Source organism: Saccoglossus kowalevskii, chromosome 20, assembly GCF_978046115.1.
Source record: "Saccoglossus kowalevskii chromosome 20, keSacKowa6.1, whole genome shotgun sequence".
Taxonomy (NCBI): Eukaryota; Metazoa; Hemichordata; class Enteropneusta; family Harrimaniidae; genus Saccoglossus; species Saccoglossus kowalevskii.
In genome coordinates this window covers 21,254,379-21,274,411 of record NC_140660.1, presented here as the reverse complement: position 1 = coordinate 21,274,411, position 20,033 = coordinate 21,254,379, and the positions used below count along the sequence as shown (strand labels likewise).

The 20,033-nt window shown below is 36.0% G+C and overlaps 2 protein-coding genes across 2 annotated transcripts; both read right to left on the bottom strand.

The window, feature by feature from the left end:
• Nucleotides 1-3,086: 3,086 nt before the first annotated feature.
• LOC144358479 (uncharacterized) lies at nucleotides 3,087-7,477 on the bottom strand. The gene is made up of 6 exons (XM_085494441.1): nucleotides 7,294-7,477; nucleotides 6,013-6,192; nucleotides 5,412-5,498; nucleotides 5,092-5,229; nucleotides 4,277-4,370; nucleotides 3,087-3,798 (listed from the first exon to the last, which is right to left on the bottom strand). The coding sequence occupies exons 1-6, from the start codon at nucleotides 7,475-7,477 to the stop codon at nucleotides 3,402-3,404; spliced, it is 1,080 nt and encodes a 359-aa protein (XP_085350567.1). The 3' UTR covers nucleotides 3,087-3,401.
• Nucleotides 7,478-8,406: 929 nt separating this feature from the next.
• Nucleotides 8,407-14,673, bottom strand: LOC146730126 (kremen protein 1-like; the record flags this gene model as incomplete). The annotated part of the gene is made up of 2 exons (XM_085494440.1): nucleotides 14,341-14,673; nucleotides 8,407-8,561 (listed from the first exon to the last, which is right to left on the bottom strand). Coding segments are annotated over exons 1-2 (423 nt in total), but the record flags the coding sequence as incomplete, so codon positions are not given.
• Between the last annotated feature and the right edge of the window lie 5,360 nt (nucleotides 14,674-20,033).

Here is a 20,033-nt window from a genome sequence, read left to right as displayed (position 1 = left end):
AAAGTGATAATATGAAGTGAGCCCAAGTGAGCTCAGAGTCGAGCCTGATGCTCCAAATAATTCGAAGAAACACAAAAAACAAGAAAATATTTGGGATAGGGGAAATAATCGTCCACGTCCAGAAAATATTCCTAACCTTAGAAAGATGAAGAAGGGAAGCAAGACTACATATGGCACAACAAAAATGCAGAAAATTGGGTATTTACTAAAATTTCAGTTTAATCAAGGTCACAATGATCTTGCAAAAATTCACTGACAACATCTTGCTATAAATATCTATCAAAAACACCAAATATATGTCGTTCTGGTCTCCAGTTCATATTTTATAACTTTATTCATGTTTATCTAACCTACGCCACAGACTTACAGAACATCCAAGAACTGTAAGAAGAAGACAACGTAATCAGGGCATGTCAGAAATTAATAGGCGCATGAATGTTGTAAATCCAGATCACAGAAATAACACTGACTGTCGGCAATGTAGATTAATTACATTTGATGTAACATACATATTGTAATGTTATCCTTTTTTAACTTTTTATCTGGTTCTGTTGTTGGATAGGTTGCTTGTAAATCCTATTATAAGCCGGATGTAACTTAGAATATAGTAATAAAGTGTGAAAAAAGGAATCTCATAAATTCATAACATTTTAACTTGGAAACAGTATGATTTTAGTATGTATATAGGGTATCTATTTCAAGTTACTGCACTTGAAAAAGGGTGCAATTTCACACAAATAAGTACGTGTTTAGAGTTTTTTTGAAAAGCTATACTTCAGCATGGGTACCAGGTCTGACTCGGAGTACCCCCACCCTATGCAGGGCGGGTTGTTTTTGTTCAGTCAGAACTCGTACTGCGTGGTTATGACAGTTGATTGCCGCCGTTAGATGTTCATCGAAATGAGCGCAGTACAAGCTTTCATCATTCTCGGCAGCATGTAGAAACAACCTTGCTGCTTCCGTCAATGCATGTGTTCGCATCTCGCCTGAGCTAATCAACACAGACCAGTATATTGGGGACACTCCTGGTTTTCAAGGGTCCTCGCAAGTGTTCCAAACTGCTCGCTCGCTTCCGCTATATTTGGCTTTCTTAAAAAACGTTTTTTCAACTTACTAGAAACTGCGCGTTATTTTCCAAGAAAGTCGACTTCTCTCTCCATATTTACAGCAAGAAATTGCGAGTTACGGTGTAATACGTTTGAGAATATTCAGCGATTTACGTAGAATATATCGAAATTACAGTATTACCTTGTTTCGCCTTCATGTAATTTGTAGCTTGTCATTCGTACTTGTTCTAATATTACAAAAAAGCTAGTCTATGACACGTTTAAATATACAAATATTCAGATATTCAATTTATTAGGTATTTTAATTTATTTTTAGATAATTTAATGTAAGAATAACATGTAAATTTACAAAATGTTTTGGACGAATTGTCAGTTTATAAAATTGCTAGTCATTGTCGGCGACAGGCGTTGGTGGCGCTAGTCACATGCGATGGCATATCGAGTTAGGGAATATACATAATATATTTGTGGGAGGTGAATAAAATGGTCAAATTAGCAAATTATTATTTTCTTGACTAACAAGAATTTTTTTTCACGAGAAGATTATTTTGCAAAATACGGATATTTCTATAAATTATATAAAGAAAAGTTAAAATATGTTTAAAACGACATATTTATTTTCTATGATTTAAAGTTGTCTCACACTCCGCAAGAAGATAAAAAGAAGATAAAAATGTGATAACAAATTATGCAGGTTTAGCTAAAAAATATATGAAATAATAAAATTAGATAACTGTCTCCTTTTTTCAGTCTATTTTATTTTGAGAGTATTTGAGTGTCTTATCCCTCGGGCAAACACATCTGGTATAACTGATTTCCAAGGGAAAAAAATCTCTGTATTCAGAGAGTATATTTTGCAAAGTGGGAATGCAACTTCAAGGCATTCTTACAAAAAAAATACGTATTTTTCTGAACCCATACAAATTATATTCTATAATTTTTTACATGACAATCATTAATAACAATACATATTTTAAAGTAACATCATTGTATTGTCTATTGCCTATTGTGGATTACGAGAATTGCTGATATATTGGTAATACTTGCATAGTGGTAAGTTGAAATTCTGAAGGTGGAAGTCAGAATTGGAAACAAATCTTGCAGGGACCAATAATGGACACAAATCTGCACACCTAAATCTTCGGAAAAAAATTCAAAGAGAAAACAAAAAATGTAAATTTATCATGTACAACATATCAGAAATCTACATGAAGGAAAACAACTATTTTGCACACTTTTTCTGCCGTCATCCCATGAGTTTCTTATGGCCCATATTTTATTTAATTTCTGCTTAAAAACAATATATTTCACTTCCATAGACAAAAATAAGCGAGATGTAATACTTGTTTGTACAAAAAATAGTATACGGTTATGTTATTTTCTGGATTATTCATTCTATTATTTCTCTATTTCGTCATGTTATGTCATATTGTGGCGTTTGCAGATCAAGGTGTTTGTCGCCAAGTGTCTGATCTACTAAATTGTGCCAATACCAGGCACTCAACATTGTTATTGTTTTATTACCACAACGCCTTTTTAGACTAAAAGCCGTCCTGGTGCAAATGTATGCATTGACCTACAAACCCCGTATGTAAGGCGAACCGGGATGGCGACTACCGCCAAAAATAAGTAAGATATATAATAGCACGCGCCCAGGTGCGCGGTACCTAATTTCTGGCATGTTCTGTGTGTGTAGCTAAACTGGCACGAATATCAAAGGTTTTTGTCAATACACCTTTCCTATAAATCGCGCCATCTGGCGACGAAGCGCTTCTATGACGCATGAATCAAATGCCGTTCAAAAGTTCAAAATCTCTGATCTTCAGTCAGTTGTCCATCATCAAAGATGATATTTTGAAAGATGTGACTATATTCTAGATGATGAACGTTTACACTACTAATTTTGAAGCTACAGAAACGCACCGCCGCATTGCCATTGTGCTACAGTTTCATGAAAATGTTGAAGCTTTCCTAAAACTTACCCAAGTTTGAATAATAACCAAATATATTGAAAATAAGTTTGTTTGCGGTGATTGTTGTCATTTAATCAATGTTGAACATCTCTGTTAAACACATTATATGTCAATATCGTTTAAACCTACGATGGCACAGCTCCACAACACCGCAACACCACACATTGAACTAAAAAACATTCTGCATGCATTGTTAGTAATATCATGACCCATCTTTCTCGTAATACAATTGTTATTAAATTTTATACATTAGCACAATACTGAATATAAGCGTGGTAAACAACTATTTTATGTTGACAAGGTCATCGACGTAGCGCTGAACAGACTACTGTTGTGAAAACTTTCGTTCAATTCTTCATATTCACTTGCGCGCGTTTACGTAATTGACTAACGTTGTCATTGCCTTCTGCGCATCTGATATTTCCCCCTTCTTGCCACTATTAGTTGCTACGTCATGGGCAGTAAAATATTGCTGCAAGACGATCAATGCTTCCTGTATTTTAGACACGTTACCTAACTCGTCTTGATCTGCTTGTTTCTTTTGTTTCGGTACATCTTGTCCTAATTCAATCTCCTCATAACAACCAGGTCTAGGAGTATTAACATAATCCACGTCTGTTTTATTTTTCTCGTCGTGATAATTTAAAGTCTGGTATGCATTGTCAACGTTGCCAGTTATGATAAGGTCCTGATATGTACGATCATTACTTTTATCCAAGTTTGTCATTTCTTTTTCTTCGGTCCTGGTAGATTTGAGTCTGTTGGATAAAGTGACAATGAGGAACTGACAGTATGTTCATTGTATGAAGTTCCAATTTGTTTATATTTAGACATATATAGGGATCCTTTCATTCTAATACTGATAGTTTCTTCAAGGCGAACATGTACTTGTTAGATACAATGTAAAATATTGTTTGATTACGTCAGTAGTACTACAGGCTCGTTCATAGTTCGTGCAAGATGCGCACCGTCAATGGCTCATGTTTAATCAAATTTATTCAAAGGGACTACAAGTTTCCAAGAATTCACGTTTATCTGCAAACACATGGCTTTATACCAATTGGATACGTGGAAGAATATTTTAGTTGTTTTTATAATAACCAATTGCGAACGAGGACGAAACAATGGCGGATAATGATGACGTATTCAGACAACAATTCCACGTTACACAGTAACTCACAAATTGTCTTTTATAATTATACCAATTATACCGATTGACTCAACAATGTAACTTACCTTGCTCTTCTATACAGCAATACCAACGTTACTATGGCTACTGCCATGACGACAATAACAATACCAAAGCCTACGTATACACCCGGATTAGCACCTATAATATTGTAGATATGTGTTCAAAATCAGTGTGAGGTGGCTGGTGGTTTTTATTCGCCGGTCCAGTCTGTACATTTTTTCTGCAACACCTTGCATGTATTTTTTTTTCTCCGTGCATAGCTTGGAATATTTTAAGTATTCCAGCCACTCCATGATTACAAATAGTTTACCAATGCCACATTGTTATTATTGTCTCATCACGTACGCACATTTGGTTCACATGACTTTGCAGCATTATTTAGGTCCAACAATTTGCGGGTTCATGCTAACTATAATAAACACATATTACAAGAATTTTATAAATACATTGCTTACTAATTGCATTCAGTAGTAACAATTTCGAAATGCTTTAACTTTCGAGACATATCCCTGGTAATGACATTATTATGACAACGATTACAGACATTGGCTGATTGCATGTTTACTCTACCATCCCTAAAAGTATTATTGGAGAATTGTTAAGATTTTCTAGAAGAGGACAGCGTAGCGTGACTTCAGTTGACCGTTTGGATGAATAAAACTCGACTATCTGTAATGTACTATATATTTCATTGGGTCGAACCAGGTATCTCTACAGTGTAATCGTCTCTTCCACTACGCTTCTTTCGTAACATGTCGTATACCCGGATTTATCACCGACATAGAGACATATATGTATATTATAAATACATTGTATTTAGATAACTAAATCTCTCTTTTATATTTGATAGTCGTATTACCTTTCTGATTGCACTGATCACTCCTATCTATCTCTTCCGCATTCTCACCTAATGATACACTTGGTTTGAATGTAGTATCACGAATAATTGTGCTTCCCTCACTCGGTGTCGAGCTGTGCTTTAATGTATCACCAGTACCTAAGATAAAAAAATCATAAGAATATTTTGTTTTATATCTATTTATGTTATATGCAAATGTTAAAACAATAAACATGTTTACATTGTCAACAAAGGCGACATAGATGCGATATACCAGTTTTACAATAGTTTTCATAATAGCTGATAATTGCGAAATGAGAGGAGTGAGGATATTGTCTTACCAGTGGATTCATCACTGAGCTCGTTTTGTCTAGTAGATATTTCAGGAGATTTTGTACTGGGCAAAGAAGTCGGTAGACTCGTTATAACTAAAATACATTAAACATGTTTATGGACAATATATTTAAGTTACATAAAAATATAATTCCTAGTGGAAATCATGGATACCCTGTAGGTAAATAGTCACTGAAATATGTGAAGATCAAAAATAATTATTATCAAAGGCAACATTTAAAACAGAAAACACGAATCATGTTTGATCACAGGTAAAAACATCGCTAACACAATATAGGGTTCTACTTGTTCAACACGTGACTAGGGATGAAATATTTGCAGTAACGTAATATATATAAAATAATGTAAAAAGATATTATGCATGTGTAGTGAGGAATTATCACAATTGTTAACTGCATGATCTTTAGAAATTATATAATAGTTTGCATCAATATGACGTCACATAGAAATACAGTTGTTGTCTTCCACAAAGTAAGATATTATGGAATGCATGAAAACCACAATAAATCAATTGCGATTCATATACGAATAATGTGTATACTAAATGTTTTTCAATTTCAGAATTTGAATAACAAAAGTTAAACCAACCTGTACATTGTGGTTCTATTCCAACTGACCATTCACCAGAATCCAGACATTGTTTATATAGTGTATCGCTACCACTATGATAACCATTATTACAATAATAGTATACAATATTTGGATAGATATATTCAGTATTCGTATGGTAGGCATTTGGAAATGATGGCGGGACACCACAAGACACAGCTGAAAATACAAATACTAGTAGGTTACAGTCAAGTTTACACTACCGAATTTATCTATTGCTTTAAATAGTTCCTGGTATCTATAACTACAATCTTTTCTCAACACACCTTCATGGAACAATAAAGTAAAATTCTAAATTCACACAACACAGAATTCAAGCCTTAAATGTTAAGAAATTAACCTATTTGTATATTTGTATAAATATTCTTTGTCGATATTGAATACCAATAAAAAACATTACAATATGATTCATGAAGTATAATATAACCCCAGTTTTGGAAGCAAATATACCCGTGTTGGTTCGATGAAATAAGGAAAACTCTAATGCACACGTTCCGGAATCAGTAGTACGTACGGGTAATTACACAATCGTGTATTCAGTATGAATCATACCCTAATGTTTTCATGACGTTGTAAATCAAATCTAAATTTCAAACATGTATTGGACATTTAACACTTAAATACGTCTTCTACTAAAAATAGTAAAAAAATCTTATAATTCTCTAGCAAAGCATAATTTAAAAAAGCATTTTTAAACCTACCACTCAAATTAAATAAAGGGCTAGAAGGTTGGGCTACGTGATTTGTGTCATATTCCAATTAAAAACTGACATTTTAAAGTTATTGTGAAATACTAGTAGTACATGTATGTGCAATTGAAAGAAATTATTGTATGTATCAATATAAAACAACGCATAAAATATGATCTGAAGTTGTATTTGAGGATGAATGTGAAATTGACTAAAAACAAAACAAACAAAATACTGCATGAGAAGTAGCACAGACAAATAACATAACCCAGCAAATAGTTCCTTAGATGAACATTTATATTTGACAATTGAAATATTGACTGTAAATAACCAGGTTATACGGGGAGGCGAACGTGGTGCATGGACTCAAGATGCATGCCATTTTAAATCACTATGTATCTTTAACTGTCTTATAAGAAAGCATATGTTATAGTGTTCATTATATCCTTTCATATATACAGACATATGTTTAACTGTTCCACTTTCATTATCTTGGCATGCTATAGCACTTACTCAATTCAATATATAACCAGTTGTACATCTAAATGTAATGCTATATTTATCATCTCACCTGTACATGTAGGTACACTACTATTCCACTGCCCATCATCTTGACATGTTATAACACTTACTCCATTCAATATATAACCAGTTGTACATCTAAATATAATACTGTCTCCAGGTTTGAAATGATCAGGAAGTGGAGATGGAATCGTTAGTATGTTTGAATACACTGGCTGTGGTTTACTGCACATGGGTAGAGCTGTTGAAAATACACAAAACCAGGATTGAAAGAAACAGTAAGTAAAGATGTCTCATTTAATACACATTGAAACAATCGCAGTGACATTACCATCAGCATGTTATTACACGATGTCTGTACATGTTCGTATGCATGTCTGTAATTCATATTAAAAAATATATGCATTTCAGTGTCATTTGAATTTTGTTATTAAATAAAACCCGTCATAATATAGATCCAAACTTGAAAGTGAATTACTATCTTCATCGGATTGAGCAACGGGTTAAAAATAACCCAGATACAATACCTGTAAAGTTTATGTAAATTTATACTGGAATCTGAAAACTTCAATACATTTAGCAGTTCTTTTACCAGATTGCATGAACGTCGATGTGAACAATTCATTTATAAGTTTATGATATTCAACTTTATACCTTGTCACGTTGATATGTGATAAAGATCTAATGATTTTGCAATTTCTATGCGAGTAACAATCGAACGCATTTCTAACCTACGGTATTAGAGAACCCTTTGAAAGCAAAATATATGCCAAAACACAAACTCAGAGTAATACACGGTTTGCAAATAAGCAAGGACATTAATAAATACAAATTTGAGCGATTATAATTTAACAGACCATCACAAGTTTATAAGTTCATATTGTTTACTTTCATATGTTCAACAGTGTTCTTCATCCGTGGAATGCTAGTAATCTAAATTATAATGATATATTATAATAATAATGATAATAAGTAACACAACTAACACTGATTTACCTTGATATGTCAACGCAAATCCCAAATCTGTGTTCATATCTGAGCTGGAATAAAATTGTAACCATAATATATTTCCAGAACTGTACACTGTCATGCTGTTCCATGTAATCTGTGGCGCTGTTACGTCACTACCATCTCGTATATTCAGAAAATCACTAGTGTTTATCTTATACATCAACATACTAAGTTGAATTATATGGTTGTCTTCAACTGTAATGATCCATATACAATTCTGATCATCTGGATACTTGCCAGGAAAGTTTGGGGAATATATATAACCTCTGTCACCAGTGTACTGTCCACCACATGTGCCGACGGTAGCTGTCAATTTATTTATTATTATTACGCTGTCAGTGTTGATACTCCACTTGTCATCTGTTGACACGCAACTAATTGTGTTCCAATTATACCTTAAACATCTTTAAAATTGATTTATAAACCGACTTTTTATATAAATTGTGTATCTTTTCTTGAATATGTGTTGGGTCAAACCAGTATATCAAACAGACTCCTTGATTTGCGCTTTAAAAACTTTGACTTTGATTCACACTTCATTAATTATATAATTAATGATGTTTCAAATAAATAACATTGTCTTTACCCCCCTTCTATTTCAACGTGGAATGCAATAGCAATTTATCTTCTCGTGATTCGGAAGTAAGCGAAACATGGTTTACATACGACTGCCCGATGAGATGACATTGTTTCTATGGAACACTGTGACTATAAATATTGGTAGACAGCAACTATGAGTTTAAAAATTATTTCTCAGTACTTATTCACTGTTAAAATGCTGTACCATTACTTTCACCATCCTACTACAGCCAGATCTGAAGGCCTTTGCCGCATTCTGGCCATGCTGTGTGGCGCGTATCGCGTGGACGGGTTTCACGTTCTCTGCACGTAATAAGCTCGGTTATTAAGCATCCTTTCTTTGGGGATGCCCGGTGGCCGAGGGGAAGACGTGTAGTGGCGTGAAGCTAGGCGATTAGGTGCCGTACGCGAGCGCCGGTTCGAGTCACGCACGCAGTACGTATTTACTATAATTAGACATAGTCTTTACCTTGCCGTTTATTCGGTGTTATTTGCTTACTTTACTTCCTATGTCCTATGAGTTTAAAAATTATTTCTCAGTACTTATTCACTGTTAAAATGCTGTACCATTACTTTCACCATCCTACTACAGCCAGATCTGAAGGCCTTTGCCGCATTCTGGCCATGCTGTGTGGCGCGTATCGCGTGGACGGGTTTCACGTTCTCTGCACGTAATAAGCTCGGTTATTAAGCATCCTTTCTTTGGGGATGCCCGGTGGCCGAGGGGAAGACGTGTAGTGGCGTGAAGCTAGGCGATTAGGTGCCGTACGCGAGCGCCGGTTCGAGTCACGCACGCAGTACGTATTTACTATAATTAGACATAGTCTTTACCTTGCCGTTTATTCGGTGTTATTTGCTTACTTTACTTCCTATGTCGACAGCAACTATGAGTTTAAAAATTATTTCTCAGTACTTATTCACTGTTAAAATGCTGTACCATTACTTTCACCATCCTACTACAGCCAGATCTGAAGGCCTTTGCCGCATTCTGGCCATGCTGTGTGGCGCGTATCGCGTGGACGGGTTTCACGTTCTCTGCACGTAATAAGCTCGGTTATTAAGCATCCTTTCTTTGGGGATGCCCGGTGGCCGAGGGGAAGACGTGTAGTGGCGTGAAGCTAGGCGATTAGGTGCCGTACGCGAGCGCCGGTTCGAGTCACGCACGCAGTACGTATTTACTATAATTAGACATAGTCTTTACCTTGCCGTTTATTCGGTGTTATTTGCTTACTTTACTTCCTATGTCGACAGCAACTATGAGTTTAAAAATTATTTCTCAGTACTTATTCACTGTTAAAATGCTGTACCATTACTTTCACCATCCTACTACAGCCAGATCTGAAGGCCTTTGCCGCATTCTGGCCATGCTGTGTGGCGCGTATCGCGTGGACGGGTTTCACGTTCTCTGCACGTAATAAGCTCGGTTATTAAGCATCCTTTCTTTGGGGATGCCCGGTGGCCGAGAGGAAGACGTGTAGTGGCGTGAAGCTAGGCGATTAGGTGCCGTACGCGAGCGCCGGTTCGAGTCACGCACGCAGTACGTATTTACTATAATTAGACATAGTCTTTACCTTGCCGTTTATTCGGTGTTATTTGCTTACTTTACTTCCTATGTCGACAGCAACTATGAGTTTAAAAATTATTTCTCAGTACTTATTCACTGTTAAAATGCTGTACCATTACTTTCACCATCCTACTACAGCCAGATCTGAAGGCCTTTGCCGCATTCTGGCCATGCTGTGTGGCGCGTATCGCGTGGACGGGTTTCACGTTCTCTGCACGTAATAAGCTCGGTTATTAAGCATCCTTTCTTTGGGGATGCCCGGTGGCCGAGGGGAAGACGTGTAGTGGCGTGAAGCTAGGCGATTAGGTGCCGTACGCGAGCGCCGGTTCGAGTCACGCACGCAGTACGTATTTACTATAATTAGACATAGTCTTTACCTTGCCGTTTATTCGGTGTTATTTGCTTACTTTACTTCCTATGTCGACAGCAACTATGAGTTTAAAAATTATTTCTCAGTACTTATTCACTGTTAAAATGCTGTACCATTACTTTCACCATCCTACTACAGCCAGATCTGAAGGCCTTTGCCGCATTCTGGCCATGCTGTGTGGCGCGTATCGCGTGGACGGGTTTCACGTTCTCTGCACGTAATAAGCTCGGTTATTAAGCATCCTTTCTTTGGGGATGCCCGGTGGCCGAGGGGAAGACGTGTAGTGGCGTGAAGCTAGGCGATTAGGTGCCGTACGCGAGCGCCGGTTCGAGTCACGCACGCAGTACGTATTTACTATAATTAGACATAGTCTTTACCTTGCCGTTTATTCGGTGTTATTTGCTTACTTTACTTCCTATGTCGACAGCAACTATGAGTTTAAAAATTATTTCTCAGTACTTATTCACTGTTAAAATGCTGTACCATTACTTTCACCATCCTACTACAGCCAGATCTGAAGGCCTTTGCCGCATTCTGGCCATGCTGTGTGGCGCGTATCGCGTGGACGGGTTTCACGTTCTCTGCACGTAATAAGCTCGGTTATTAAGCATCCTTTCTTTGGGGATGCCCGGTGGCCGAGGGGAAGACGTGTAGTGGCGTGAAGCTAGGCGATTAGGTGCCGTACGCGAGCGCCGGTTCGAGTCACGCACGCAGTACGTATTTACTATAATTAGACATAGTCTTTACCTTGCCGTTTATTCGGTGTTATTTGCTTACTTTACTTCCTATGTCGACAGCAACTATGAGTTTAAAAATTATTTCTCAGTACTTATTCACTGTTAAAATGCTGTACCATTACTTTCACCATCCTACTACAGCCAGATCTGAAGGCCTTTGCCGCATTCTGGCCATGCTGTGTGGCGCGTATCGCGTGGACGGGTTTCACGTTCTCTGCACGTAATAAGCTCGGTTATTAAGCATCCTTTCTTTGGGGATGCCCGGTGGCCGAGGGGAAGACGTGTAGTGGCGTGAAGCTAGGCGATTAGGTGCCGTACGCGAGCGCCGGTTCGAGTCACGCACGCAGTACGTATTTACTATAATTAGACATAGTCTTTACCTTGCCGTTTATTCGGTGTTATTTGCTTACTTTACTTCCTATGTCGACAGCAACTATGAGTTTAAAAATTATTTCTTGGTAGACAGACGACGTTTCCCCTACCAAATGTGGTATAAAACCAGCATAACGTCATACTAGAAACCAGGTCACCATCATATCATATATTAATTACCACTACTACTAGAGTAATCGTATGATGGACATTTTAACATCAATCCTGGGTCGAGAATAGGAATATTGAAAGTCATATTCATATCGCACGCAAAAACAATATGTATATACTCGTGATAACTATCTTATTGTGACAGAAAGCGGCGAGACGTTTCAATGGAGTAAATAATAGCATGTGTGACAATGAGTATGATGGTTACATTTGTACATTACCAAAAATAAGTACAGTTGAAAGCCGTGGTGAATAAATGGATCCATGATCCACAGTGGTCATTATTGAGAAAGAACTTACATTAGCCGCAGATACACTTTATTATAGAACGTTTTCTGTTCCCTGTGAGATCCCGCGTTATTTGAGAAAACGAAAAACAGGACAAACGAAGGTCATAGCGTCCCAAGGACGTTAAAACATCGCGTGGGATTCGACAAATACAAAAATATGTTGTTGTATTTCAACGCTTAACAATATGTTATAGTCATTTGATGATGGTCCATTTTGATGATGTAAGGTTATCTCAACACATTATTCCCTCATCAAAGATCGGCATTTCGACATTGAACTATGACAAAGAAATTTAAATTTGAAATCAAATCATTCGATATTTGCGGCAGACGATCGGTATTCCCCTCTCGCAGTGAACAAAAAAACGCCTATTACCAAACTTAGGCTACACTACTTTACTTAACTATACAAGAAATTTTAGTTACTATGTATTAAAAATAGAAATTACAATTAACATGTGATACTTATATATGAGACCATGAGATTCAGAAGTGCACCGTGTGGCGTTGTATGTTCAACTACAACTACTATTATTGTTACTCATCGTTTTACTTGTATTTATAATTTGTCAGTGGGGGGTCTGAATTAAACTTGTACATGCAATCTGGAAGTTTAAGATCTCTTTGTTTAACAAATGGGATTGATAAATCATTAGTGAAATACTTTATTTGAGTAATTTCGGAATAAACTGACACTAATCCTCGGAAAAGTGAAAGTAACATATCTAACCCTTACAAAAAGTCCTATAGGGAATAATAAAAATATCTAAAACAACACAAATGACAATGCAATGAAAGCATAAGAGCTATCATCGAATTATTAAGTAAACAGTGAAGTCGAAACTTGACCAGTTCTATATTTTGAGACAGTGCTCGAAATCATTGAGTTATTTATTCCAAACACCACCATGGCCAAGATGCTAAACAGTGAATAGTTTATGCAGATATGCGTCGCTATAATCACTATTACCAATGTACTGTCCTCCACGTTGGATAATAGTAGCTGTATTGACCACGAAAGAATCCATTCGAATGACTTAAACGAAGGACTGTGTATTTTGTTAATTGTATTTTAACATTGTTCTCTACCAATTTATTTCCCATTTGTGTGCTACATTTACATAGACATGCCTCTAATATTGTCTGTATGTAGGACGAACCACGCAAGCACCGAGCGGGCCGCTGAAATGCTAAAAGTCCAAATACCGACAGGTTCGGCAAACTCGATTACTGCGATAGTCGAAACAATATTGTAAATAAAGATGCTGAAAACCACAATGCCGCGTCATCTTTAATCGATCTTAAATTGAATATGTAAACAAACGAAGCCAGGTTGATTGTGAGGCACCAGATGAGTATTTGTCAACCGAGATACATTGAAAATACCAGTAGGATAAATATCTTGTAGCGTGATATTGTCTCGACTATTGTGCCAAATAGTTGGACGTCACGTCTGCAGTCCTTGCCGCAGAAACTATAGACATTCTGATGTATAGGTACCCTCCCGATTTTGAGATGATAATACATTTATTAACTGTAAAATTCGGGGTGTATAATGATTTGCCTTCCCGATGTTACACTTATTAACATTGGCTGTGTTTCAATGAATAATCAGTACATCGGGAGACAAATATTAAATACCCATCAGTCCAGTTAATAACTGTTCAATTTTTTCGCAGCTAAATGTGAATTTTAATGCTCCAATTTGAATAATAGAGAGTGATAACTCACAGATGTAGTTGATAATTAAAGATTTAGAAATGTTTTATTCTATGAGAACGGTATGGCATCTCAATTTCAACACGGTTGTATTGTATACGTTTGTGTAATGTACATTTTTTAATGTAATTTTAACAAGTAAAACAAACTAGCGAATCTAAGACGAAACTAAGGAGATGGTAGTCAAATAGCAACATGTCTATTTGTTATTCTTGTCGGAAATTTTATATTTTTTCCATCAGTGTGCTCATCTTACAAAAAAGATAAAACCAAATAAACTTACTATCATAGACATCTAATTGGTAATGACCACCACATCCTTGAATGTAAGGTCCAGTACCAGTATCTCCACTACATTGTAGGGTACCATAGGATACATATTCGTTGATCATCTCTCCAGGCACAGCTTCACCGTATTGTTGGTAATCAGTGTCGTCATCACCACAGTAACATTCATCTGCACTATTAAGTACTGCTATTGGTTTAGAGTTGTCTCTACATGTCTGGATGCATCCTTGAATTGTGGTAATAGAGTTTCCAGGAGTGTACATGTTTGATGATGGTTGAAATATTCTGTTTTGATCTCCTTCTTTGTAACGACCTAGAAAACCTGGAACTAAAATGTAATAGTATGTGATTAATTTCATTTTAATGAATAATAATATTTGTAGCGCACTAAGCAAATATATTTACATATGTACCATTAACTCACTCGTATAAATTATTATTTTCTGTTGGTATGATGGTATACTGCATCCGTTGAATTATAAAACGGAAATATTTTTATTATTATGATTTTTATTATTACTATCTTTATAAACCCCCGTTTATCGTGTTATATTGTGGGCTGCGATTCAACTATATAACTGGCGCAAAGTGTTCAGTAATTGATCTCATTTGTTAAAAAAATAGAATGTTATCATTAATCACTACATCCAAAAATTGTGGACACAGTTGGGGTGACTGTGTATATATCGTAAATGCCGGGATCAATGAAACACGTGCGCTAAATATGCAGAGGAATATGCAATTCCAAGCAGATATTTTACAGAGTACATTTTGTAAGGTACATTAATAAGACAACAATGTGTTTTATCATCCAACCTCTGGAAACAAATAAGGAAAAACATCTCACAATCGATATATAATATTCTGTTAAATGCCAAGTCCCTCACATCATCAACTTTTATTAGTATTATTGTTCTCTCTATTGAATTTGAGAGTGTTGGAAATCGTAGCTCCCATAGTTACTGTAATGTAGTTATTACTACCACAAATACGTATGACATTGAGTTTAACCAATCTTAACTCAAATCGTATAAATGTTTTTTACAATCCAAAAGAAATATTTACAATTTATAAATACTCACAATAGCAGGTAACTCCAGCTTGATTATCTTGACAATTATTACAAGACTCAGTACTAGATATTGTACAATCATTAAGTGACGTGGCTGATACGTCACAACTGATATCACATACACTCACTGGTAGATTACTGACACCATATTCACTGTTACTCCACGTCCACATGGCATCTACAAAACCTGAAATCGAATACATATTAACTATCTATTGATAATAATAATTGATAATAATAAAAACAAGCTCACATGTTTATATAACAAATAATATATACTATATATAGAAATAATGTAACAGTATTGTATATATATATTCAGTTTATCACAGTACCTAATTGTTTACACACAACCCGTGCTTCAATCGAATCCCATTTTTGTGAATTCATTGCACATACCAATCCCCATTCACCATTGTCTCGTCGTATCTCTACTCTTCCTTGGAATGGTGTCACACCTCCTGATAATCTCACATCAACTGAAACATATAAACTGGTGATTATTATATAATCTAGTGTTACCAGTCTCTCAGAATGTCATGTTATAGTTGTATTAATATAGTAATAGCCTGAAGTAAGTGTTTTTATAAAGTTTCGAATACAAGTAGTATCACGACTGTTTTTTGTATTTACCTTTATTGATGAATTTTTGCCATAATATCAAATGTATATTCCTGAAAAATACTCACTTTAGTGAGAATTATATAATTATAGATAATTATTAAAGCATGTTCCTGTAGTCTTTGCTAATTTCCCTTTCTTGTATTTTGAAACCCGATATATTATGTACTTTGATTTATCAGAAATGATTCATATACAAAGTGTATAGACTTTTCAATGTCATTTTATACCTTGTTATTTCTATTTCATGAACGAGACAAAGACACATGACCTTCATAGCCATGTATTTATCTAGTAACCATTTCTAAATTCAGTTGCTTCGCTGGTCGTCATGCTATTACTGGTTATCTCACTGTGATTCCACGTGATATATAAGTGAACCACAATAAATAAATACTGATAATCTAATTTTTTAGATTCATCATGCTAATGAGCATGCTAGCAAATTGAAAAAAAAGTAAGGGTTGGGTACACTGCTGGAGGGTAACGAAAATACAAACAATGCGCTGACGTAATTATGTATTTGTGACGTTTTTTTAACAGTTTGACAAGTCACAGCAACAACTCTTTTTTATATATATATATATAATGACTATTTATTAAACATTTCGGGCTTATACTAAATCTCGATCTTTTAAAATCAGTTTTTAATGATGCTGTATAATTCAGATGAATTATTATATGTTCACAGTGCTTACCATTAACACGGTCATACCTAGCCATGGACCAATGGCTTTGTAAAAGTTGGCGATATTTACGTTATGTCGTTGACTGCCTCTGAAACAGTAGCAGTAGACAACCGACGACCGAATTTAAATAATACCCGCTCCTGAAACGCCGTGGATCAAGGTCTATATCATACGTCTAAGCAATTTATATATTTATACGCAACACAAACAAACAATCGTCTCATACTTAACTATTATTGTCACGTTTTGTGGTGTATTCTTAAATAAATAACTGCGTACACTGTGATCAATAAATAAGGAAGTACAGTGACTGTACATGAGCTGGTGCTAAAATTATAACAAATGAATCTCAAAAAAGGTAATTCTCAATGAGAAAAATACCTTGACAATTGACAGTAGGTATACACACATATATAGTGATTAGTATGCACACAATCAGGCGTTGTCTCTTGAAACACATAGTGCGATGTATCGTTAACCCACACACAATGGAGATAGGTGTACAATGAAAAGTGAGACGAGGTGTTGACCCTTGACACGTGGCGGTCTACCACACAGACTGAACAGCCGACAGTTGACAAAACTACTCGAGACAATTCACTAATCGGGACAATATTTCTGATTAAGGTAGATGTTAAGATTGCTTATAAGGCTACTGTATGGCTAGCGTATTAAATATTCGTCCCGGTCAATGTGCATTCGTGAACGGTGGTTTCATTGGGGTTGACGCATTGTGGTATTCTCAACAAAAATAAATGCGTGCTACTCTCACCAGACTTAAAAAAAGTAATTCGATTCCTTGGATCATCGATCATATTTCAGGGGTTTGAATGTTCGAGTCTAGTTAAATATTAACTGGGCGAGAAAGTTCTATAATGGGGCCATGTCTTGTGATACGAACTAAGGCTTCACAACTGCTAATTTATTTGTAGAGATGGGGGTCTGCCAGGCCGACCCCCTATTCCCATACCTTTTTGTAGCTGCATTGAAAATAGCAACCTCAGTTCATAATACAAATATAGAAGTTTATTACTGTTTTAGAAATGAGTATGATTAATTCATATTATTAATTCAACCACAATCAAAGCACTCTCCCATATGCGTAATCATAAATCACAAAATATCAAATGGATTTAAAGTTTTACAAAGGGCGGCGGTTGTCAGTCAATTGAAAACACTGTTCAAGGACAATAAACACTAACTTAATTAAAGGGGAACTAAATAGAGCCTATTTTGGTGTTTGTATTTATCAAGTTATGTATATTGATTATAAATTTGAAAAAAAAATGATTATCTTCAGAGTTATGATGATTTAAATATGAGAAACCATAAACCTGCGAAGGACTTCCATTTGCGCCATCTTGCCATAAAAAAAAACGCCTTCATGTGGTATAAACAGGTAAGGTAACAAAGCATGATGACGAAATAGTATCTGATTAAATATAAGCAACTTAGGGAGCCATAGCTGGCTGGACTGGTGAATTGACTTCTAGTCTAGGTTGTTTCGACTTTTACGTTAATGTTATTTACAAGCATATCATCATACAAACATTATGGATGTGCGATTGATCGAGACAGGCATTTTGTTTTGTTTTTTGTCTAACTGTCTAATAAATGCTGTTTCCAGTACTGCACTGTGCGGCGTGCAAATTATTCAAAGTATGGATGCTGGAGTATGCAATCTTGAGTTCGTAGGGTGGTGGTGGAAACATTTTCGTCCATGTATTCAGGGGCTGCACTGGCAAATCATGGGACAAGCGTCACAGGAACACCAAGCAGATTGTTCACAGACTTCCGTGTAATTTGAAATAAAACTTTCATCCGAACAAGGGGCATCGTCAACGATATACTCTCATCACTCACACTGGACTGATCTGAATCTTCACAGTATACCGTACTTCCCTGATCATAAGCCCGGGGGCACGAACACGTAAAGGAAAAGTAAGGGATGAGCTTGTACTCGAGGACCAACTCAGAAAAATGATTTTGTTTTGGGGTTAAACACTGTAACCATCTTGCAAACAACGAAAAATCATCCAAAAAAATATTCGTTCACCACGCCGGGCTCGGGAAAATAATACTTATTTTTGAAAAAAAATGCGTCATTGATTTGAACGATACTTACAATGAAGAAACAAACATGTTCTTAAAAAACACACACATTTTATTACAATACGATTTACATACCGTCTGAATTTACGGTGAAATAATGGGTAGGGTCTGTGAGGAAACAGTGGACGAAGGCATTTATCATTATCTTCGTTTTAGTATGTTTTCGATCGTACGCAAACTCTCGACGCAAAACAATTTTCCACCATGAGGTTTTTCAGCACGATTTGACCTGGAACAACTTCCTTTGACATAACAGGTCATGTCTTTCATTAACCAATCAAAATGATGTGTCGTAATGATGAAATTTTCCGATTATTGACGATGATTTTTTAGCGCAATGCGGAAGTGAATTACCGCAATGTTAAAATGCGATCTGTAGCACTGATTGCAACGAAAAAAGATGATTTTTTCACCTAAAAACTGGCGATTCGCAATTTCCGAGATATAAACGACTGTTAATAGTAACCGTGGGTAAACTGAGTGTGGAGGAAGAATTTAAACACCTTTCTCGGTCGCCAACATGTCTCATCGTTCACCCTAGGCCTTTCATGATAGTCTCAAAGTAAACCATGCCCAATAACCAGGTACACGCCTTGACGATCACATTTTTGGCTTTTCGAAGGCTACTACTCAAAGAAATATGGATTACTCCAGAATTGCAACATCGATGTTTATCCTGAGTAAATGACAGAATAGAAATGATGCGAATCACGTTGTGTACGTTCGCCATGTATTTTGAACTTGAAATTAATGCGAGTTTTCTCATTAAACTAAAAGCATGAACCAAACTAACATGCCAATCACGATTATTATGAAATGAAACACACCTTTTACAGACATATTTTAAAGAATATCGTCGACGCCCAGTAAAAACCAATAAATAAATACCAAGTAAAAACATAGGGATGGGCTTCATACTCGGGAGGGGCTTACATTCGGGGAAGTACGGTACTTTAACGCAATTGGGCTTTCACTCTCAGAATACTGTGTTTCAAACGCATAAGGCTCTAACCCAAGTTTTAAAAAGCACACTGTGCATATAAAAATTGAGTTTATATTAATAGTACACAATGCTTAGCAGCATGAACGGCTATGTGCAATGGCGTATACGAATGCGATCAGATACTAAAACGTCATATCTTTGAAAAGTACCCGGATGTTAAATATGTTCGTTCGTTAATTATTCCCCTCCAT